This window comes from Arvicola amphibius, chromosome 13 (assembly GCF_903992535.2).
Source record: "Arvicola amphibius chromosome 13, mArvAmp1.2, whole genome shotgun sequence".
Taxonomy (NCBI): domain Eukaryota; kingdom Metazoa; phylum Chordata; class Mammalia; order Rodentia; family Cricetidae; genus Arvicola; species Arvicola amphibius.
This window is the reverse complement of record NC_052059.1, coordinates 54,723,521-54,748,765: the sequence shown is the minus strand read 5'-3', so window position 1 is coordinate 54,748,765 and position 25,245 is coordinate 54,723,521. Positions and strand designations below refer to the sequence as shown.

Below are 25,245 nucleotides of genomic sequence, written 5' to 3'. Positions count from 1 at the left end.
TCTACAAGAGCTAGTTCCAGGACAGGCTCTAGAAACTACAGGGAAACCCTGTCTCGAAAAAACAAAAAAAAAAAAAAAAAAAAAAAAAAAAAAAATAAAACCAACCAAAAGCTTATTAACAACTAATATCAACTGCACTGAGCTGTCTGACCATGCAACAGATATTTAGTTATATAGGTTTTAACTTTTCAAAATGGACATTTTATCCAGCAAATACTCATTTGCTGATAGCTGTAATTCTGCTCATCCAGCATAGGTTACTTTAATAGCTGTTCCCTCATTAGCTGAGAGGTATATTCAAGGAACTCTGAATGCTTAAAGTCTTATATTAATATCAACATCTATTTATTTGTGCTTTTCTCAATACTCTGAAACATTGCCACATGATGCCAGAATTAATCTGCCCTTGCATGCTTTATTTTCCTGCATGTTAATTATTACTTGTGTCTTTTGGAGCCACTATTAAGTAAAATTAGTCTTACTTGAATGTATTGCAAGTATGACACTTGATCTGATGATCAATGTGGCTGTTAAGTGACTACCTGGCAGGTCATGAATATGTGGATAAAGAGACAATTCACATTCCAGGGGAGATGAAGTAGGGCATTCCATCACCTGACTCCAGACAGCATGTAGTTTAAAACTTATGGAATGAGTGTATGTAGAATTCTCCACCTAATGGTTACTGATTATATATTAATGATTATTGATTTTATATATATATATATATATATATGTATGTATATGTATATATATATGTATATAGCGGTGCACCATTTGTGTGCCTGATGCTTGCTGCCCAGGGAAGATAGTGGATCCCTTGCTACTGGATGTGAATTGATATGTGGGTATTGGGTATTGAACCTGGGTCCTCTGGAAGAGCAGTCGGTGCTCTTAATCTCTGAAACAACTCTCCAGCACAGTAATTCTAGACTACAGTTGGCCACAGGAACTGAAGCTACTGTAAAGGAACTGCTGTAGTGTAGAGAGTTTTCATCGTCTTTTCAATATGAAATGAAAAATGACAGGCAGGTCCCATGGCTTACCAGTCTGTCAGTCACTAAACAACCATCGGGATTATCAGTTAAGACACTTGCAGTGCTTCAGGATATGTACGGAAAATGCAAATAAATAGACTTTGTTACTAATACAAAATTTTAAACATTCAGGGGTCCCTGAATATATCTCTCAGCTAATAATGGAATAATGATATTAAGATAACTTCTCTTTCTCTTTTACTCAGTATAGGTAGATAATTTGAATAGAGATAACTATACACATAACACAAATGCACCCTATTACCTGCAAACCTACAGATACACACCTTTAAAAGAATCTTTCCCAAGGTCTTGACATATCAGAATATATTTTCATTTTCCTGATGGAATGCCAATACAATGGTTAAAGAATAGAAGCTCTGAGCACACTGGCATTCTAAAAAATTAGCCAGTAATGACACTTAATGTGTAAATGTAAAATATAACAAATGAAATAGAAATTAAGAATGAATGTTCAAATACTGCCTCTCCGACTTGTCTGCTGAGACCTCTCTGAATCTGTTTCTGAGACTAATTCCTTATCTGTGTGATAGAAATACATCACCTAATACTCAGGTTTGTGTGGTGACACAGAGAATGAATGTATTTCAAGAGTCTGGGCATGCATGATACTCAAAAACCAGCACTGCAATTGCTATTAACTAAATTACTACATAAAAGGAAATACTCATCCTTAGAGGAAATAAATTTCAAATTACCATTTTTTGGCAGAGTTATAATTAATGAAATGGTATCTTTTCATCTATTTTAGACAATTTGTGCACAGGTTTTAGACAGACAAAATGACAACCAGGAACACAGTAAGGCTAGACAAATGTGTCTACGTGCGGATTGTCTGAAACATCACATTTTTCTACTTACATGTCTATGCAGCCCTCAGAACAGTCACATGAACCAGAAAACATGCTGGAAGAGTTTAGATAACATGCTCGGGGCCACACTGTCCTTCGGTACTTAAACTGTGGGAGTTTCCTACTGTCTACTTCATTACAGAAAGAAATTGGCACCGGTTCCATTCCATTACTAATATCTACATCAGAAACAACTTCATCTTGCTTTGGGTGATTCCGAGTCAACTGAACGTAAGTATTGAAGGAAAAGTTGTCTGTGAATAAAAAGTTACACTCTGTCTCAATAAGGTAATGGAAAACTTCCTCCATGTTTCTTAAGCTCCGTCCACAGGGTGTTTTATAATTCACGTGGAGGGCAGAAGAATGAGAGTTTGTCTTCGCGTGTCGTCTCTGGAACTGACATCTGATTGGTAGCTGCAGGGGGTTTTCTCCCTTCAAGGACAGCGGTGTTTCCATCAGACAAGCACTGGAGCAGATGTGGCTCTGGAAAGACACACTCAAAGGGCGTTCCTTCTCCCCCAGGTCTGCAGCCTTACTGTTGGCAGGCAGGAGTGCTTTCTGTCCTGGAGACCTGGTAGAGTAAGTCAATCATTAGTATCTCAAATTCATAGTCTTGCTTCGTTTTTTAAAAACACTGCAGACTGAGGTGGCAATTGCTTACTGTATCTTCTTGGACAGCAGGAAGATAACCTAGACTCTGAAGCATTTCATATATCCTTGAGGCAGTCAAAGATGAGATGTCACTTAGACTATTCCAGGAAGCTTGAGCTAGCTGTGTCTTTCTCCTAGGCTCTGACATGCACACTCAGAGCCTGCCCTTGTTCACAGGCTGAGAACAGCATTTCTTTCATGTAGGATTTGTTTGTTACACCTTTGCCTAGTCAAACTAAGGTAGCTAAGAAAATTTGTTAAGATTCCTTTACAGTGCCTTCATCCAGCAACTATTTAGCTGATTTTTCCCCATAATAGGTAATCCAGCTGCCAATCATATTGATACTCTGAGAATAATAGCAAACTGGCCAAAAAAAAAAAAAAAGGATAGTATTCAATTTAAGGGGAAGAAGTATAAAAAGAAAGTTCTTGTATTTTGAACCCAATTTTTAGACTTCTTCCAAGGACTTGAATTTTATTTCACTAAGTGTCTATTATACATTGAACAGGTATTTTATTTATTTTGTCCCAAACACCTGCGTCTTAGTATGTACTAGACACTGAAACACACTGAACTTTCTGAGGTTACACCTCAGTCCATGACTAGTGGCATGTGAAGCAACTTCATGGTGTACAGCTATCTCTGTCATTCCTGTTAGTCAATCACATTATACTACTGTATACCAGTTTTGTTAATATTACCAATTTTTTCTCAGGGGACAAGTTCCTTCAACTGGTTATGTATACAATTTCATCAATGAAGGGGGTCTCAGTGTTTCTGGATTACAGTCCAATGGGTAAAACAATATATTGTCACTTGTTTGTACGTCTTCCAATGTTGGAACTATTTTCAATTTGTCTCTGTGTTAGTGCTTCGATGAACATCTTCAGACATAAATCCTTGACCAAGTTCCTGATTATTCTTGCATCCCTTTAGAGGAATTACTAGTCAATAGGAATACACATTAAACAACAACAAAACCTTGATTAATAAAAATAATCAAAGACATACAAGAATATATTTTCTTATAGAGACCCAAATGAGTCTTTGAGAACTAGAGATATCTTATAAGCAAATAAGGACATTACCACAGCTTCTGCAATGATGGAGGAGAATTATCTGTCTATGTTACTTTCATTGGTTAATTAATAAAGAAAACTGTCTTGGCCCTTTAAGAGAACAGAAAATTAGGTAGGCGGAATAGACAGAACAGAATTCTGGGAGAGTTGGGGAGAAGCTTCAGGCAGTCGCCATAGTGAGTCACCATGATTCCCCTCTCTGAGATGGACGCAGGTTAAGATCTCTCCTGGTAAGCCACACCTCGTGGTGCTACACGGATTACTACATATGGGTTAAAGGAAGATGTGAGAATTAGCCAATAAGAGGCTGAAACTATGGGCCAGGCAGTATTTAAATGAATACAGTTTCTGTATAATTATTTTGGGTAAAGCTAGCCAGGTGGTGGGACACAGCCCGCCGTTCCCTTCTACTGGTTATGTACACAATTTCATCAATGAAGGGGGTCTCAGTGTTTCTGGATTACAGTCCAATGGGTAAAACAATATATTGTCACTTGTTTGTACATCTTCCAATGTTGGAACTATTTTCAATTTGTCTCTGTGTTAGTGCTTCGATGAACATCTTCAGACATAAATCCTTGACCAAGTTCCTGATTATTCTTGCATCCCTTTAGAGGAATTACTAGTCAATAGGAATACACATTAAACAACAACAAAACTTTGATTAATAAAAATAATCAAAGACATACAAGAATATATTTTCTTATAGAGACCCAAATGTCTCTTTGAGAACTAGAGATATCTTATAAGCAAATAAGGACATTACCAAAGCTTCTGCACTAGAAGATAACTAAACTCTGGCATAATTCCTAGTAAGCAGAAGGATACACACCCATGATGATCCATGCCTTCCTTTAAAAAGCCTGATGGACTGGGATTGCAGCTTAGAGATAACACTATACCTTAGCACGCATGCATAGGTTTTGGGTTGGATATACAGAATGGTAAAAACAAAACAACACTAACAAAACCCAAATTCTTCCTGAGAAAGGCACCAGGAGAATGTAAAGTTGTTCCAGGATCTAACGATGGGAAGAAATACTGCCAGTCTTCTCCACACCTTCTCAGAGGACTATTAGCTCCTATTTCCTATTCCTTCCAGTTTACTATGTGTGTGCCTCCAACACAAAATTATCTTTCTCAAAGACGTGAAAACAATGCTTTGGGAGAACAAAAGTAATTCTGAGGTCTTCCATTTTCCTTAGGAGAACGGAATTCTAACTTCAATGTCAATGGCATTTTGTTCTGAGCCTAAAGATAGCAGACCCTGTGCATGGTAGTCATGGGCTCTACCAATTCACTACATCCTCACTTTGATAATAATGTTAAATGTTAACTAATAGACACAGCTGTTCTTAACCATTCACACCAACCAAACATTCTTAAGTGCTTATGTGAGCCCAAATTACTCTCTAATTCATAACCCAGTCACTCCTACACAATAAAGATTGGAATTTAGTTCTTTCTTTACTGGTAACTACTAATTGAAGTCTCACTAACATGGCTGTACCAACCTTTAACTTTGATCTTTGGCAATGGACTTTACTAATTATAGACCTTTTTAACTTAATTTATTCTATTCTTTTCTTTCTCCTGCCCACCCACATTCTTCTGAAATAGTTTAAGGCAAGCTTCTGTCATCACATCTTTTTGCCCAAAACAATTCAGCAGGTGTTTCTAACAAAGTTGAATTTTTTTACTGACCCACATCACCTATTTGTCCAAACCCAAACTTCATGCTTCTAGTACTTTTTTCCTTTAGCCTAGTATCAGTGCACCTTCCCCTTCATTTTATGATATGTGTTAAAATTGAATTTTCTCACTTGTTCCATGTCATTTGTCACATTTTGGAAATTAGCTAATGCCACCTAGTGGTGACGATATTTAATTCAATTCTCTTCCTACAATAATGTAAGTTAGTTGGTAGTCCTAGAAACTAAGATTCAAGTTCAAAATTTTGTGGGGGCGGAGGGCAGGAAGGAAGGAATCCCTGGCACTGGCGTCACTCTTCCAGATGCAAAGCCTGTTAAGTGGAGTTTGGGTCTTTTCAGCCAAACTGTCAGGACTGCTTCATGGCCCTGTGATCATTTAAAGTGCGTGAAAACTTTCACAGCTACATTTTATAAGACTATTGCTTCTTCACGCCCACAACTTTCAAACCAGAACACTGTCCTCACCACTAGATGGGAGGCGCCTTCCTGGTCCCGCTTGTGTTATGGAAGACACAGACTTGCAGCTGAACCAATACATCTTTATTATGGACTTCTCTGGGCTGTAGTGGTTAAACACTTGTCTTTTTTACATTTGTTTATTGTGTGTACATGTGGAGCCAGAGGACTACTTTTTGGGAGGCTGGCCTCTCTTTCCAACCTGTGAATTCCGAGGATTAAATTCAGATTGTCAGGTTTGAGATAAGTGCACTTCCCTGCTGAGTCATCTCACTGGGTGAAATTATTTTACAGAGAAGAAATTTCCTAACTCTTTTGAGTTATCCTGGGACTTAACTAGTATAGGGAAAGTGTAGTGTTTGATGCCTCTTCTCCTATGTACTAATATCCAAAATAATGGGCTATATCTCAGCAAGAGTCAGGCTAACTTTTAATGTGATTAAGAATGAATGGAATTTATAATTTAATAAACTGTGCTGCCTAGTTTTATGTCAGCTGAGGAAGGAACCTCAACTGAGAAAAAGCCTTCATAAGACTGGGCTGCACTCAAGCCTGTAAGGCCTTTTTTCAAATTAGTGACTGATAGGGAAGGGCCCAACCCATTGTGGGTTGGGCTAAATCTCTGGGCTGGTGGCCCTGGGTTCTATAAGAAAGTAGGCTGAGCAGCCACTAGAAACATATAATCATTAAATATCTAAAATAATCTCTCAAGATATAAATTAAAAATACATCATGAAGTAACACGTGAAATTAGGAATTCATAAGAGTTTAGTTGGGCAGCTATGTGAAATACTGTGGAAAGAAGAACGTGGAACAAGGAAGCAGCATCAGCACCCACTTCCTGGTTCCAATTTAGTGCCTACACTGCTTGCTGTGCCATACTCTGGGTGTTTGTGAATGTATACAGGTATGCACGTGTATATACATATATAAAAGTTAATCTGCCCAATTCATGTGTCATCTAATAGAAACCAAGTGATTTATATTTCATACCCATGTGTTTTAGCACCTGCAAGTTCACCGTCACTATGTGATGGCCAGAACTGCACCTAATAAATTCTACCAAAATGCTCTTGATAAAGCAAAGCACTTGACTAAGAAAAATGAATTAAGCTAGTTTTCATAAAAGGAGAGAGCCTTTTAAAAAAATATTAAGTGTTTTACTACATTTACCAATTTGAAATATCGCCTATGTGGAATGGAAATCCAATTAAACTCAAAACTGACACGTTAAAAGTCTACTGCCTACCCCTAAGATTTTCATACTTGATTTTGCCACTATGACATGAACATATTGTTTATCTTGAGCAATTCAGTGGCTGAGAATCAACCATGTTGCTTATTAGTCTGCCTATGTGACTACTATCCATTAAGGAGTTGAACTACTAAAAGAAAAACAAAACCAAAAGACACTAACCAAACAAAATACACATACATACACACCCCAAAACAAAATACCCTCATAACCTCCAGGGGAAATCCAAATGGAATTATTTTAAAATAACTCTAGTGTCTAGAGTGATGGCACATCCCTTTAAAAATTCCAGGACTCAGGAGCCACAGAGGAAGGCAGATGACAGAGGCAGGCAGATTGCTGAGTTCAAGGTCACTTGGTCTACAGAGCAGTCCAAAACAGTCAAGCCACACAGAGAAAGCCTGTCTTGAAAAAAATTAAAAACAAACAAACAAACAAACAAACAAACAGAATTCTAGTCAAGAATGATCTGTAGCTTTGGAATTCTTAACACAAAGGAAAAAATTATGAGTCTAATTAGACTAGTCAAGAATGATCTGTAGCTTTGGAATTCTTAACACAAAGGAAAAAATTATGAGTCTAATTAGACATGTTCTTTCATCTGGAAATATCTCTCCAGATTGCAAACTCAGGTCTTATTTCTGAGTGATAGCCCAGTTCGAGAGCTCTCAGAAGTACTAAAGAAATGAAGTTTTGAGTGTGAAATCAAGAGCATGCCTAATCGGATCTCTGGGAAGCTTACCTATCTACCTACTTATCAATCACTCAATTAATCAGTCAGTCAATCAATCAACAAGGTCTCCCAGTAGAGACCTCACTGGACTGTAACTCACTAACAGCCTTGAACTCACAGTGATTCTCCTACTTCTGCCTCCTCAATGCTCAGATTACAGTTATGCACTCTATGACCCACTGTAATTTTAAAAGAATATAACAAAGGAAGGATGATTGGTTATGAGCAAAAAATGCTGGTCTAAATTTATAAGGAAGGTACTATTAAGACCAAGTCTGGTAATAATTGAGGCTTTCAAAAATGCAAATGAAAAATTTTAAAAATTAACCCTAGGCTTAGGACAAGAAACTAATATTAGGAGAAAGATGGCACATAACAGAGAATGAAGAGTCTCTAGCCATTTGTCACTACCATTTTCACCTGTTAAATACGGCTCTCAGGTTATGAAGATCGGGCACAAATGGAAAGGAACTGAGGGTCTAACAATTACAAGAATTAATAGAATTTGACTGTATTAAAAGTATCAAGGACTCTATATTCAACTCCAGAGTTTTTTTTTGGGGGGGGTGGGGGGAAAGTACTTCAAATACTAAAGAACAAAATAGAGAAAATGCTACCCTGATTTGCTAGAAGAGGCACCAAGCACATGACTTCTAAGTATTTAGAATTTAAGAAGAAGCCAACACTAGTTGTTGTCAACCAACAGTTAAGTCAGAAAACCCTAGGTCTAGGTCAACCAGAATACTGTGTGTGTGTGTGTGTGTGTGTGTGTGTGTGTGTGTGTGTGTGTGCAAGTTTTGAGAGTGCGATGTTGTTATAGAATTCTAGAGCAGTAAACTTTAGTTTCTCATGACAACCATGCAAGAGACATGTATGTAAGACAGTAACAAAGTAAAGCAAATTTAAAGTTGTTTGAAAAGATCTTTCTGAAAAGTGATTAAAAAAAAGAGTCTCTGATACAGTAAGTAAGCAAGAAGGTTTTGGCTTTGGCCACATTTCAATATATTTTCAGTGATCATAATAAAAGGTTTAAAAGGTATTTATACAAGAAAAGTTAGAAAGACAAACAGCATTACAAACAAGTCTAAAATTAAAAGCTTTCTGGTATGCTGTTATAATGAACTTATCCAAAAGGTAAAGTTTACCAGAAATAAACCAAATCTTAAATTTAGGTCTAAAATATAATTGCTTGGGGCTTAAGATGGCTCAGTTCCATGCCAGGTAGCTAACAACTGCCTGTAACTCCAGTCCCAGAGGACTGGACCCCTCTTCTGGCTTCTGTGAGAACTGAGGCCTCAGTTTTCACACTTTTATTAACTCCCTCAATGGCTTTAGTAGCTTGCAAAACCAGGGGTACACTCCTGACCCAGGATGTGGTCACTTGATTCTTTTGACATTAAGATGGCGCTTACAGGAAGATCCACTCCATCCTGACAGATGGTCAGGATGTGCAAGCTTACTTCTGCTCCTTCTTTTGTAACAGGAGGGAATGGCTGCCTTCAGGGTATTTGGTCTAGGGTGGCTTCACTACCTAAACAGAATGCAATGACTTAATGTCTCAAAGTACTAAAGCAATTAATTGTCCAAGTTGTCCTTTGTATCATGTTAAAGAAGTCATTGCCTCCTCCCATTTTTGGAATGGGGTATAAAAATGTATTTAAAAAATTACAGTATTGACTGGAACTCCCTCCAGATACTATCCTTTGCTTTATGTTTTATTCATGTCTTTTTCCTCTTTACTATTATTTCTGATCCCCACCCTGGCTTTGACCAGGCTGGTGTCCCCAACACACCTGCCCTCACATGTGTACATATCCACACACACGTATATATACATAATTCAAAAAGCAAAATGTATCCTTAAAAATATGTTATTGCCTAATAGAAACTGGAAGGCAGCTTGTTGGGCAGAAATTTTTGTGAAAAAAAGGAATCTTATATTAGAATGGTTGGGTCTGTGTTTAAAAACTAACAAGGTCATGTTTTCCTTCCTTCTGCTCCTCATTTGGACCTTGGGCGCTCAGTTCGGTGCACCAATGTGTGGCTCTGTCTTTATCTCCATCCATCGCCAGATGAAGGTTCCCTCACGGTCCTGACTTTCTTTCTCATGTTCTCCCTCCTTCTGCTCCTTGTCAGGACCTTGGGAACTCAGTCCGGTGCTCCAATGTGGGGCTCTGTCTCTAGCTCCATCCGTCGGCAGATGAAGATTCTATGAAGGAAAACATGAGCAAGGAAGTCTGGACTGCGAGGGGTGCTCCCACCCACTGAGATGGTGGGGCTGATCCATTTGGAGCTTACCAAGCCCAGCGGGGCTGGGACTGAAGAAGCATGGGATAAAACCGGTCTCCCTGAACATGGCAGACAATGAGGGCTGCTGAGAAGCCAAGGACAATGACACGGGATTTGGACCCTACTACTCATACTGGCTTTGGGGGTCCTGGCCTGTTTGGATGCTCACCTTCCTAGACCTGGATCGAAGGGGAAGGAACTTCGACTTCCCACAGGGCAGGGAACCCTTACTGCTGCTCTCTGGACAGGAGAGGGAGAGGGAGTGGAGGAGGAAGGGGGTAATTGGGAGGTGGGGAGGAGGCGGAAATTTTTAATAAAAAAAAAAACTAACAAGGTTTTATGCTGTATACTGGGTTATCATTTCTAATAATAAAAAGTTTTATGAGCTACTAAAAGTCAGTGAGGGGAATTATAAAAAGTGTGACCTTAGATTTCTGTAAGAGCATATTAAATTATTTTGAGACTTAAACTACATTGACTTCTCAAACAATTCAAGGACAGTTTCAGCTCTTAGTGAGACCTTGTCTGGAAAAACAAAACCCCACAAGACAGCTCTACTGTCCATAAAATTATACAAATCACACGTAAGAGTGTTTATCTACAATCATCAGAGAAAGGGGTTCTTGAGAATTATTTACAAGGGCCAGCGTAACTCTATAGCTGAAAGGGTCAGTTCAGAGCAACACACCAGGAGTTTTAGCACAGGGACAGGAGGCTGTGGTGCAGGCCTTACCTAGTCTGTCAGGTGTTAGATCTGCTCTGCATAAGTCTCCTGAGAGCTAAGGTACACTCACTGAACTCAGGGGTAGAAGAGATGGTAAAGCAGCCAGGCTTCTCTTCACACCTGTCACTCTTATAGCTGCTGTCAACACTGAGCAGACACTGGAGGCAGTTTTAATACTCCAAATGTAAGGGTTTTCCTTAAAAGGTGATTTGGCAGATTTCAATCGATTAACAAAACACAGACATCTTAAGCTAAATTTTATAGAAGGAGGTATATTTAGGAAATAGCATATAAGGGAGTAGTAACACGGATAATATACATACAGAATGGTACAGTCCTCAGGAAAGTTCTCACATGATGTGGAGGGAAATGCATTTGATCTGTGTTCCTGCTCAGTCTGAGTCACAGGTATATGACCTACATGAAAAAAGTACAAATATGAGCAACAGAAACACAGAGTTAAAAATCATTCACTAAAACAGCCAAATAGTATCTTCACTCATTAGAAATCATGCTCATATGGAACACTAAAATTTCCAAAGATACTAAGATTTTTGAGACTCGACAATAAGATTGTAGATATTTTCAAAAGTATCAAGAAAATAATTCAATATAAATTTAAAACCTTTGAAGAAAGCACTCCTAGAGAATAAGTTTGATATCAACTTAATCAAAATAAGTTATTGCAGGCAAATATCAAGTACGGTAGTTCTGCTTACATTTTATAGACAAATAGCACAGTGTTTTAAGGCCTTTAAAGGTTATAAAGCATTAAGTTTAGGTAACTTTTGTTTCCTTTTGTTTGAGAAAGGGTTTAATGCATGTGACTACCTCTTTTGATCTACTTGTAATTTCTTATTTTTTTACCCAAGTCTAGTTCTTTTTTTTTAAAATCGGGAAACAAGTAATTACAGTTGTAACTAAGCAAGGGAAAAAGGTTAACTAGTGGCTTAATCAGTACCTAGGGAGTACAGACTAGATCTCTAAGGGCTTGTTTTGACCCCAACACCAAGTCTTTTGTTTTTTTATACTGGCAAATAGATATATTTTTGTTCTGATAAAAGTGTTCCAATTCAGGTGAACAGATTATATAAAACCTAGAATCATGATATAGTATTGACAATGACTCCAAACAAAAACCCAACTGAGTTGGAAATAAGTTGCTTTAGCGAGGAAAACAAATATCTCTTAGGATTAATTCCTTGTCACCATTTCCCCTCCTATAAAACTACTGCAGTCCCTTAAGGGTGTGTTCATTATGAAAGGCCCAGAGATGCTACAGGAAGTAGCAAAAGGACTGCTCGGATCTGAAATAGCCGGGAATCAACACATGTAGGAAAAGGTTTTCTCTCCCCTTAATTTTTTAAAGCAGGGATCCTCAAAGGAAAAGAAGGAAAGCTAGAAACCTCCTCTTGCAGAAGATCCAACCAGAAGACTGACTATCACGTGAAAAGACAGGATGCTCACACCATACCCATACAGACCCTGTCAGTCGCTAGTACAGCTGTCCCATCTACTTTCCTCAAGGCTCATTCACCTTTCAAGTCACACCTACTTTGCTGTGCTCCACTAAGTCACCTGCCCTAGAGTACCCTTGTCTACCTTCCCTACTAACATGAGCTTTCAAAGCTTGCTGCTACACTGAGTATCCACTTCTATGTACACTGAGTTAATACACCTGCATACCTTTTAGACTACAAATGTTCTTTTACAAGTTTAATTTACAGGCTCCAATACACACACACACACACACACACACACACACACACGCACGCACGCACACACGCATGCACGCATGCACACACACACGCATGCACTCACACTCTTCCCCTGTAACTCCAAATGCTACTGAAAGGAAAGAATTTTTAAGAGAACCTATCCTAAAAATACACATTAGCACTGAATGGAGAATACTGAGGGGGAAAAAATCCCAAAATACACTTGCATCACGCTAGACAACTTTTTCATAGTTAAAAACTTTAAGGCTCCAAATTTTGATAGCAAAATAAAGCCCAGCAAAATCTGCTAAGAATACTTAACAGTATAAGTGAAGATTTGGTAAATGCTCTTTCAACACTTAAGGGAAAGTTATGACAGATTAAAATTTATGGAATGATGATAACTGATAGAATAACTTCAAACTGTGTTTTCTACTCTTGATATGCGTGGCATCATAAGAATCATATATTTTGTCTGTCCTAGTTCCTGATAGAATTACGGCAGTCCTTGTGATTTCCCCAGTGACAATGAGAGCAGCATCTTCTATTATAACTTTTGTTCTTCCAAACACTTCTAAAGGCTTTGGCTCTCCGGGGTGATGTTTGTCTAGTTTGCTAGTGAAGTGACTGCTACCTAGAATCCCTAGAGAGCTTCAGATGGTGGCTGTCCCATTAGAGAGACAGAAAAAAATGCACAATTACAGGGCTGGAATTTTCAGACTGAACCAAGTGCAGGAAGGAAGGAAAGCAGGAGACAGAGTCAATCACGAGTGGCCAGTGATTCACACATTCATGCCTATATAATGAGATCCCCACAAATGCCCTTAATAATGCGGGTCAGAGGCTTTTAGGTTGGTGAAATCATTCATATACTAAGAGGGTGGGATACGCCCAAAACTTGAGGCTGAGTACCTGCATTCAGGCTCCGCCAGATGTCTCCCACATTCTTCATCTGGCTGTTAATCTTTGTAACACTTTCACAATAAACTGTTATGAGGATGGAATGCATTTCCTTGAGTTTTTTAAGCAATTACAGTGAAAATTTCAAGCGATTTATATTTATTTTATATGATGTGCATGCATGTCTACCTGTGTGTGGATGTGTGGGGAAGGACATGTACGAGTGCAGGTGCCCACAGAGGCCAGAGTAGAGTGTCAGAGCCCCAGGAGCTGGAGTTACAGGTGCATGTGAGGTGCCCAGTGTGTGTGCTGGAAACTGAATTTGGGTCCTCTGAAAAAGCAGAAAGCACTCTTAACAACTAAACCACCTCTCCAGCAAATTATGAAACCTATGGTGGGTATTATGGGGACACCCCCCTACATAAAATCTTCAGGCAAGTCAGAAATAACAGAGGCCTAGGGCTTGTGATTGACATTTCAAGTAAGGGCCAGTTTTGGGGTATTGACTGCTTAACATGTGACATCTCACAGGTAGCTAAATTAAACTGAAAATTTGCTTGCTGCCGAAAATGCACACATCTGATGGCAGAAGTCTTATGAATAGTTTTCGTTTGTTATCTTTGATTTTTTTAAACCAAACATGCTTGGCTCTTCAAAGACTGGTAGTTTGAAACCAAGATGAATAAAAAGAAAAAAATTAGCCATCAACTTACCTATAATGGCATGTACCTTCTTAACAGTGCTATTTGTAGAAGACTCTTAGAAATCTGCCTGCCCTCTTTACATGGCATTCATAAAGAAAAGAAATAAAGTTCTATTTTCCTTGGGCCCTTGGCATTAGTGTGTTCCCTATCTTTGGAGGGGTAGGATTTTTCATAAAGAAAAACTGTGGTTCATAAAATTTAGCAATGTAAATCTTATATGTTAATTCAAGTTACCTTTAATTAACTTGACAGATTAAGATTGGCAAGGAAAAACAGAGATATTAGGATTGGAATAAGCAATGAACATACCCTTTGTTGCACTGTTACTTATAGCTGCTTCATTTACCAGAATCATTGCTTGGACATATTCTGTTAAAATAAAAAAATAAAGGAATAAACACAATCACCATCACCTCTATTCAGGTTACCAGCTATAATACTAAACAATTTACATTTAATTTTATGACTCCCCTGAGAGAACCTTATGATCATATGTAATTTTAAAAAAAAATTAGGCTGGGAGGTTAGCTATTTAGGTCAATAAACTAAAAGTGATAGAACTATTTCAAACTTACATATATCTAACCCATGAAGGATTGAAAGTTTCTTTTATAAAAAAAAAAAAAAAAAAGAATAAACAGTGGAACTGTCATAGTCTGGAATACGATTAGCATAGTATAGCAGAGATCCCATGCTGAGAGAAAAGGCTTCTGGCAGTGACAAGAGGTACCTTACCTGTTCCTTCCCAAAGAAACTTTTAACCTGTATCTTTGCTAAATCTACATATGTTTTATATGCTGGTTGCACTTCATTTTTCACATACAATTTAATACTGTTCCAGGATAGGTAGAAAAACATGAGTTCTTCTCTTACCACTTATAAACAAAACTGTAAAAAAGAAAAAAATCCTCCCATTACCAGTCCATCTTCTGATTTTCTTTATGATCAAGGGCTACAGCTGGCGAGAGCATCAACAGCTGAGGACATCTTCGCTTTACAACTATATCCTCGTGAGCTAGAGGAGGAGCTTACATTGAGAACCTAATGTTCTACAACCAACTAGAGTTGAAAACACATAGAAAATTCAAAAACTAAGTTTGTTTTCATAAAACTAGTTCAGAAAGTTGTTTGAAACAGGCAATATTTATGCGGTTGTATGCTGGCATAGGACCTAGGGCCTTACACATGCTGACCACGCCTTCTACCATGAATAGACCATTTGGACCAGTTGTCTAAATGATGGAAGACTATTTTTGTTGGATTGTCCTATTTATGCTAAAACTTATACAAGAAGCAGGTATTATCTATGTAACATCCTTCCCCTCCACTTCAAAGATATGAAGTATAAATAAAGGAGAATAATGTGGCCTGATTTCAGCTACTAGGGAAGAGGTTAAAGGAGGGGGAGTGCTTATGAGGAGTTTTGGGCCACATTTATAGCACGCGCGCGCTTGCGCGTGTGCGTGTGTGTGTGTGTGTGTGTGTGTGTGTGTGTGCGTGTGTGTATGTGTGTGTGTGTCTTCAATAGCTATCATCTACAAAAATCAAGTTTACCCTCTTTTACGGGATGGATGTGAAAAGCAAGTCTGTAGAAGCAAAGCATATACAAAGTAGATAAAACTCAAATTAGGGTTTTAGATAACTAGAGTTATACTTTATGGAGTATATAAGACTAGTAGGAAGTGTCAGTTTTTTCATACCTTTATTTGTGGCAGACCCATCTTTTATCTTCTTTTTCAGAGACTGCAGCACATCTTGTGTTTTTTCAAACATCAAGTCCACTTTACCATCATCTTGTAGCTCCATCCAGAAAGTCCTTGCATCACCTAAAATAAAAGTGATAAGTTTAGAGGAAAAAAATTTTGATCATATTTCCTTATGAAGAACTAGACATACAGAATATGAACCAAGTATCTTACCTATGGTGGTGCACGCCTTCAATGCCAGCACCCGGGAGGCAGAGGCAGGTTGATCTCTATGAGTTCCAGGCCAGCCAGGTCTATAGAACAAGTTGCAGGACAGCTAAGGCTACACAGAGAGACCCTTTCTCAAAAAACAACAAAAACAGGAAGTGGTGCTGGGGATATAACTCAGTTGGTAGAGAGTGCTTGCATACCATGTATGAAGCCCTGAATTTTATCTCCGGCACTGTGTAAAACTGTTGGTAGTACAGCCTATAATCCCCCTTAGGAGGTAAAGGCAGGAAGAAAAATTTCAAGGTCATCCTTGGCTACTTTGTGAGTTCAAAGCCAGCATGGGCTACAGGACAGCTTATCTTTAAAAAAAAAAATCAAAAACTTCAATGACACTATTTCTTCACTGGAAACGAGAAGAATGACTCCAGGTTAGAATCATAGTGGTGCATATGTACAGATAATATCCGTCTTTAGCATTCCTAAGATACAACCTCCACTATGTGTAGATCATTTCAGAAAGAAACATCTTAGTGACTGTTGAAATAATAAAATGTCTAACAATAACTTCTTAAAAAGTCTTTCATAGGGGCTGGAGAGATAGCTTAGTGGTTAAGAGTACATGCAGCTCATCCAGAGGGCCTGAGTTTGGTTCTGATGCCTCTGACCTCCAAAGATGCCTGCATTTAAGGCCACTCTGTCTCGGTCTCTATCTCTCTCTCTGTCTCGATCTCTATCTCACTCTCTCTCTGTCTCTGCCTCTCACTCTCTCACTATGACTTTGTCTCTCTCTATGTCTCTGTCTCTCCCACTCTCTCACTATGTCTCTGTCACTCTCTGACTGTCTCTGTCACTCTCTGACTATGTCTCGATCTCTCACTATGTCTCTGTCTCTCACAAGTACACTTAAAATATTTACAAAATAATTTTTAAAGTATTTTATATTAACTTTACCTGGTTTTTACAAGGGAATTTACATAAATTAAGGGCTACCATTTCTGCTATACAGCAAGCTAAAATCTTAGTCCAAACTTTTCTTGAAGTTTTTCAAGTTTAAAACAAATGACACAAGTAACCAAAGTTAACAAAAACCAAATCTCATATTTACCTTACACTTAAATGTAACAGAAAACCCTAAAACGTTAAACACCGAGGCAGACAGACCTCTGAGTTCCAGGCTTGTCAAGGCTACACAGTAGAACTCTGTCTTAAACAACAACAAAATAAAATTACTTAACATTACTCGGATCTTAAGCAAAAAAAGAAATATAATAATTGTAATCTGGAAAGGCCACTTGAGTAGTCACTGCGAACACTGATGTATTAATTTAGTTACATAAATCGTATACTTAATAAAGAGGCTGAGTGAGCCCTCTGATTTCCCAAAGCAGATCTCTGGTTAATTAGAACTACTGCCAAGTAGCCTCAAGAGGGGTGCTATTTTTCTGATACATACTCCACAAGATGAAGCCTACTTGTAATTCCCCATAGCATAGCTACAAGGTTTTTTAAGATTTGAAACAAAAGAAACTTGAGAGAGCAAAATGGATGGCAAGTAGGTACTCACAGGCCAGGAAGGGGCGATGATATCAAGGGCCTAATAGAGTGAATACTTGTGAACTATTTGCACACCTACACAAAGTTATTGTCAGATTATATATATATATGTTATTATTCCTGTTCAGGACATTTTGTATATTGATACAACTTTTAGGATATATTTTCATATTGCATTATATATTAATCCTACCTCTGATCAAGATACTCATATATTGTTTACATTTTGAAGTCATTGTCCTCATTTGTTGCACATTTGTTTACAGGCTATTTAATATTCTGACATGAAATTTTAGTCGTTAAGTTATACAGGTATTATTATAGGTTAATAGTTGTTCATGTTTGTTGTACATACAGTAAGATCAATTAGGTTCTTTAGATACACAGAGATGGTATTCTGTCTAGACAGGTAATCTTCAACCACTTCAAGGATCTGTGGAACATGGCATTTAAATAACTTAGGGTTCTGTTGACATGAGACATGACTACTTCTGACAGCACCTGAGAGAATGTTGAGCACCAAAGACACTCCACTTGGAGCTTGTTTTCTTCTTGGCAAAACTGGCCTTTGGGCAAGGACCTGAAAATGCCTCAACCACTGACAAATTACATGATATCCAAAAATGGATACACAGGACTGTCAAATCTTTCCAAGACAGGATGAAAAGGTTTTGAAAGATTTCCTGCCTCTGAACATGGTCTGTCAATTACGCTAGGCCATAGCCAAAGTTGGCTGCTTCAACGTTGCAAAACGAGACTTTGGGTGATTGTTCAGATAGCTAATTGCCTCTGTCATATATTGCTTCCTTTGGAATCCACTTGATTGTACTTCCTGCCTGCTTAAGTAATATTATCTCCCTTCTCAGACCTTGTATGGGGTTGAAGATTAGATAGTCGTAGTTACTGTCCTCTTATGATCTAGCCAAGCCATTTCCAATACAAGAGTCTTGCTAACTTTACTTTTCTAGAGAAGGCTACGCAGGTCTAAGCATATTGTGTTGTGATTAGATACGCCCCTTCCAGCACTTAGAAGCCAAGGATGCTGCCACACACCTGGGACCCCAGCACTGGGAAAACAGCTGAAGAAGGAGAAGCACAACTTTGAGGGTGACGTGGCTAGTCTGGGCTGCATAGAAGAGATCACCCAAGAAGTTGGGAAAGACTTGAGAGTGGCCTATGTTCTTCAATCTCAGGCAACCATATGGACAGGAACACAGTGCACTGAAGTAAGGTGAATTTGTAAGCACAGGAAGATAAACCATTTCTGACATCTGACATCCATGAGCGTGGACTTCTACACACAATGTGTATATCGGCAACACACACACACCAAAGGGGGACAGGAAGGAAAAAGACGTGCCTGAGAGTGAAAACGCTGAGAGTCCACAGTTTAGAACAAACTGTCTACAAACATCTGGACATGATGTAACAACACGCTCCATGACCTACCATTTCTTTCCCCCATCTTTTGCTGTCAGTGAACCAAGAGAACCACTTTGATTGGAGAGTACTGGAGTCCAGATGGAGTCTCTATGAACTCAAACAGAGTGTGTCGCTACGCCATTACCTAATATTCTTTGATACTTGAGTTTTAAAACAGAAGCTGTGCTTGAAAAGACTTTCAGAATGACTATGAGTCCAAGCAAGACAGGCACAGCATCTTCGTCAATGCCAAACTGTGCAGCTGCAGCAGGACCACCACTGGCACTGTCTTTTCAAATACGAAAATTAATCCTATGCTCTGGTCCACAAATGCATGAAACATCCTGCAGGAAAAACAAAGAATGGTGTGTATTTACAAAAAGAGGAAGAAGAAGAAGAAGAAGAAGAAGAAGAAGAAGAAGAAGAAGAAGAAGAAGAAGAAGAAGAAGACAGGAGGAAAAAGACACTGCTACAATTCTATTTTTACGAATAATACAAAGCATTATGAAAAGAATATATGTCAACATGAAAATAAACTACCAAACACCAAAATTAGGAAAAGTACAGAGAAGAATCACCCATAATCCCATTGCCCATGTTGAACATGTTAGTTAACCTTATATTACATTACTAATCAACAAGCTATTATTCTTAGTACTTCATAAAACTTTAAAAACTAGGAGTGATAATGGTATCTGCCTCATTATATTGTTGAGAGAATAAAATTACCACACAGAATAGTATTTGACACACAGGAGGAATTCAATGTTACAATTATTCTCAGAATAGAATTTTAAAACAAATTTAGATTTTAGTGTTTATGTTTTTTCCATGCTCACAATATCTATTCTTTCCCCATCATTAATATTCTTATATAACTATATGGCCACTTTATATGCTTTGGATGATAAGTCATACAAAAAGTTTTAATAAATTTTTAGAAATTAATTGGCAATATAAAGTTCTGTATCAGTCACTTAAATTTTGTTTTTTAAACTGTTATACATAATAATGGAATAAACATTTTGGATTTTTTTTTGCATTTTTATGATTGTATCCTTAGGGTATATACCTAGTGGTGGAACTAATACAGTTTTTTTTTAATTATCCAAATATCAGTAAATACATGGTAAATTTTTCTGTCTTTTCTACATCACAAACCAGAGGAACGTGAGAAGGCTTTAAAATTATATATAGTCACGTTTAAAACTAAAAGAGAACTCTCAACAGATACAGGCTGTGAGGCCTCTGTGAGGAAATGAAACAGGAAAACTCAAGACATGCCAAGCAAAATCATAACACAAAAGGATGACAGGAAGCCTCTGCACGAGATGAGAGCTCTGAAATACATGAAGAGGATTATACTGAGAAAATGAGAAGTAACAAGTCACGAAACTGCTGGGGTTGCGCTTAGAGGGTTAAATGTTTCTAAGACAAATGTGAATGCCTCAAGGGCTGATGGGATGTACAATTCTGGAAATAACCAATGAAGTTTCATGGATATAAACCGTTCAGGTGAAAACCACAAAGACTCATGGGAAAAGCCACTTGGTACTCTAGAAAGTCACAGTTGGTAAAATATGGGGAAAAAAATAAAGGAATGAGGTGATAATGACCAAGAATTTCTCAAAAATGGGAAAACATAATAAGCCGCTGTCCACCGAGTACCAAGTAGAATACACTTTTTCTGTTTTTCTTTTGGAGACAGGCTGGCCTTGAATTGGCTATTATACCAACCAAGGGTGGCTCTGAACTTCTGATCTTCCTGAGTCCTGGAATAACCTACATGTGCCACCATACTGGATTTACAATGGTGCGCAGGATCCAAGCCAGGGCTGTTACCTAGGTGAAAGCCTAGAACAAGCTCCCCAGACACCACCAATGACGACATGCTTCAGCATACCAAAAGAAGAAACCTTCTTAGAAACTCGAATTAAAAAAAAAATCTCTTAATCAGAAAGGAGGGTGTATCAGACTGGTAATGAGACTCACCAGAAATGCAAAATGTTAAAAGGTAAATATAAACCAGGAACTGTACCTCTAGCCAAGCAAACTTTCAGTTGTAAATTAAGTCTACAGGCGTCCAAGGATCCCTAAGAGACACTGCCCAGCTGCCTTCCAGGGTGGTTCCAGTAACTCAGCACAGGGCGGGTGGAGACAGAAGGGCCAGTAGTTCAAGGTCATCCTCCCCTAGACTGAGCTTCCAGGCAGCAAACAACAACAAACTGAAGAAGCAGGCCTCACCGGGGGAAGCTTGAAAACGACTGATTTACATTAGAAAAAAAAATAATTAACTGGAAAACTTTGCAAAACAGAAACGTTAAGAAAAAAATTTAAACCACAAACTCGTCTTCCAGAGATAGGACTAGCAGTTCACCGTCTGGGGAATTCTTGTTTGTCTTTCGGTCAAGCTGGCCTCCAACTCTCAGGTGGATTTGTCTGCCTCTGCCTCCGGAGGGGTGGAATTAAAGGCGTGAGCCACCTCCACCGGGCTAGCAGTAAAATGGCCATTTTGGCTCTTTTCCGGTCTCGTGCTGCTTTTTTTTATCTTGTAGAAAACACATCCCCTTTCACTTAGATCTAAGTTTCTCTTTTACTTTTCAGGCTATTAGTGTGTGTGTGGAAGGGGAGTAGGCGCTAAACTAAGAAGGCTAAGATACCACTACCCGCTTGGTTCCTGGACAGGCACGACATTTACATCTGTCAGTCAGGGGTCGGGCAGGTTTTCCTGGACAGGCGCGACAGTTACGTCTGTCAGTCAGGGGTCGGGCAGGTTTTAAGTTACTCCGTGTGCTCCCATTTAACCCACACCAACAGTAATAAAGGGAAAACAGCTTCTGGGGTAGAAACCCTGTCAGATCGCCTGTGGCAGCCTAGCGCGGCTAAACGTAAATAAACCTCCCCACTTTGGTCTCCGCTCACAGAAAGAGAACCGCCCTGTTTCCTCACGCCTGAGAGCTGTCAATCACGGACTCTGTCCCTGTCTTTACTGGTCGCGGACTGTGGGTGGGGAGCCCGTCCTACGACACCAATCGACATCAGTCGGTGAGCAATTTCATTTATTAGGGGCGTGTGTCATCTTACCTGTGGAAGGGACCAGGGTTTAGTCAACCTCCGAGTCCGGCTCGGGCGTTTCACGCTGCACTCCGCCTCCCCACAGCCCGTTACAGCCGAGCTGCTCGGGAACCGGGCCGCCTCAGCTACCCGGACTGCGAGCCTCCCGCACGCGCAGGGACAGCCGGGCGGACCCGCAGCGCGCCCCGCACACCGCGACACCCTGAGACTCCCGCCAAGAGACGTTCTCCCTTCTGCCGGGGAGACGCGAACCCACAGCGAGCTCCGCCGGTGCGCGGCGCCCGCCTTCCCCAGACGCTCATTGGCTACAGCTCCTGCCACTCAGCACCCGGACGCCCCGCGCGCGTCCCGTGGCCCCGAGGCGCTATTCGGAGAGCGCCGCTCCCTGATTGGTCAGCGCCGCCCTTGGCGGGTCTCGCGCTGCCTGCTGCGGCCAATCGGGCTCTCCGCAGTCTAGAGAGCGGCCTCGCTGGAGTGGCGGTGCGGCTCTTCCCTCGGTAGGTGCGGGGCTGCCATCTTGTGTGTGGCTGGCAGAGGGCCTGCTTCCCTGGAAGTGTGTGTAGCGGCTGGTTCTAGGAGATTCCGCGCGGGGACCGGACTGTCGGGAGTGATGGATGGGGAGATCTCCCTAGCAGGGGCTCTGCTCGGCCGCAGCCTCCTCCCCGGGTTTGGGTGGCGGCGGCGAGCCCAGGCTTTGGCTTGCTGCTCTTTAGAAACGTTCATGCCTTAACCTTGATTGCGGGGTTTGCGAGAGTTCTCTCGGCAGTGCTTGCGGCGGGAAGATTTCCGCCGTCGATCTATCCCTCTCCTGATTGAAGGAGGTTGACTGCGGGATTTAGAACTGAAAAGCCGGTCATGGAAGGGTGCGGGAGATGTCTCAGCAATTGATCCCAGGGGCGATAGAGAACCCTTCTCTTTTTGTCAATTGCCAGGGACCGACTGCTAAACTGTTGCCCTTCTCGAGAGTTCGTGGGAGTAGCCCTTTAGACTGTGGTCACATTCCTTCGTTTAAGTGGGCTTCAGGTTGTGAGAGAGTAGTTGTATTCGTAAGTGTACAGCCAACATTCTTTCAGTGGCTCAAAACGAAACAAAAACTGTTGATCTGCAGAAACGGGAAGTGAGGGGAGAATTTCACTAATTTTTTTTTGTTGTTGTAAAACAAAATCTCATACTCCAGATTCGATTCAAGCTAGGTATGTAGCCTAGGCTGACCCTGAACTGATCCTTCTGCCGTCGCTGCCCAAGTTACAAGTTTACAGGATCGCTTCACCGCAGAACCTGTCCTTGCTTTAAGTGCGTTGAAAATTTATTGTAAGTTCCTCTTTACACATTTTTTATTTTACAAACTATTATAAGAAAGCTTGCAAATAAACAAATGAAAAGATCACACCAAAATTCACCGAACTTCAACTCTGTACAACTCAATGAACTTCAATACAACCAAAACTGGCTTGCAGAAACAGAGTGGAGAAGTTTCACCTTGAATTTACACATATTGAATATGTGATAATGCACTTAGCCACAACCAAAACCAAAATATATCCACGACGGAGTCGTAAATTTCTGGATGTGTCATTGCTGTGCCTGGTGGTTTCATTGTAGAGTAGGGCTTTTTTTTATTTATTTATTTATTTATTTTTTTTTTTTTGGAGAATGTTTTAAGTTTGCAGTGGTCCTTGGAAGAGCAGGACACTACCCTTTCCTCTTCCCATTCTTTTGCTCTTGAAAAAAATTGACTCCCACCTCCTCCCCCTTGTGAAGTAGAAAGCACTTGTTGTACCTCTCTTGGAAGAGGCTGCCAGATCTGAAAATCTAGCCAGTTAGAAATATTTTGTGATTAATTTCGCAGCTCTGATACACTGAGAAGCTGAGACTTTCCTCAGCTCCTTTGATATTCAGTTACTCAAGGTTACCTGGTGGTTCAGCTGAGTCAACAGGGCAGGGGGGGGGGTCTTTGAAAGAAATAACCAAACAAAACCCCGAATTTTTTAATTTACTTTTCAAAGCCACGAGCTATACTAAATTTTTCTTGGGGAAAAAAAAAAAAAAAAGGTTGAGCACTTGATCTCCCATCTACATCCTAGCTCTATTTGGCTTTGTGTCCCTCTAGCTACTGGGGATTAAGTGGACGGCTTCCTGGGAAGTCTTTGTTGTCCTTGTTGCTTTGTTTTTCTTAAAGGATAGAGGTACCCTTTCCTGGTCATCCTTTAACTCTGTGTTCACAATCTCATCTGTTCCTGTTACGGAAACTAACTTTTTAATGCAAGTGAGAGTGATGTGTCAAAGTTTTGCTTAAGCACTAAAAACAAGTCTTGACATAAAAAGATAGTCTTGACAGATCTTAACACGAACACACTTCCTCCTTCGTGTTTTCTGTATTATCCAGATCATTGATGTTGTCAGATTTAAAATCAAATTAATCCTTTGTTACACTTAATAACCTGACGATAGCTGCAGTTTCTGCAGTGGCTTTCCTTTTGTCTTTCTGCTCTTTCTCCTTCACTAAATTCAACATTTTATCCTTGGGTGTGACAGTTGCAGGTCTCGGTCCCCAGGGTGACTGGGGTAGGCAGGTCCCAGTGTTGAGTCTTGTCCAGTCTATGTAGCTAAGACCCTGTCTTAGTAAAACAATTCATATGCCGCTGTATTCATGACAAGTCCTAGAGTCCTTAGCTTGGAATTTAATTAAGATAAAGTTTGGCTACTATGACAGAGATACTAAAAAGTAAGTGTGGCCTTAGAGATGAACTTTCCCACGTAGAAGATTATTAGCTGTGCAGCTGCCCATGTTGCACACAGCTGTCAGGGACCCACACTCCCACCCTTCCGACGCTCTCACCACATGGCTCCCCTTTATGAACCCATGTGGCTGCTTCGTGTCCTGTGTATGTATACATATCATGTTCCTAATGGAATGATAAAATCTATTTTGTTAGAGGACAAGTATTCGCAAATGCTAATAACTGAATTTTGTGCCTTCATTTATTTCAAGAAATTTTTACATGGTCATGCAAATTCATGAAATAATTTCATCCCTTTTGGTACCATTCATGGTGGTTCTCTGAGGCTAGGTGGGTCGACTTTGTCCCCCTCAAATATCATGTGTATGGCCCCTGATTTATCTGTGGACATAGAGCTTACTTTGCT

General features: G+C 39.8%; 2 protein-coding genes across 5 annotated transcripts in view; one reads left to right on the top strand and one right to left on the bottom strand.

Moving 5' to 3' along the window:
* LOC119800336 (histone-lysine N-methyltransferase SETDB2-like) overlaps positions 1–22,394 on the bottom strand; it is a 65,726-nt gene extending 43,332 nt beyond the window's left edge. Inside the window, exons 1-8 of one of the 4 annotated variants that reach the window (XM_038310470.1) lie at positions 22,108–22,390; positions 21,062–21,287; positions 19,051–19,367; positions 15,832–15,957; positions 15,005–15,019; positions 14,441–14,500; positions 11,133–11,226; positions 1,920–2,480 (exon numbers count right to left, since the gene is read on the bottom strand). In XM_038310470.1, coding sequence (XP_038166398.1) covers positions 1,920–2,480; positions 11,133–11,226; positions 14,441–14,500; positions 15,005–15,019; positions 15,832–15,957; positions 19,051–19,066 — 872 coding nt within the window. In that variant the 5' untranslated portion in view covers positions 19,067–19,367; positions 21,062–21,287; positions 22,108–22,390. Of the gene's footprint in view, positions 1–1,919; positions 2,481–11,132; positions 11,227–14,440; positions 14,501–15,004; positions 15,020–15,831; positions 15,958–19,050; positions 19,368–21,061; positions 21,288–22,107 lie in introns of all 4 variants that reach the window. The other 3 variants (XM_038310469.1, XM_038310474.1, XM_038310472.1) reach the window with 3 other exon arrangements.
* Positions 22,088–25,245, top strand: part of Cab39l (calcium binding protein 39 like) — a 104,666-nt gene continuing 101,508 nt past the window's right edge. Inside the window, 1 exon segment of the mRNA XM_042054083.1 lies at positions 22,088–22,595. The gene's annotated coding sequence lies outside the window, so the exon portion shown is untranslated.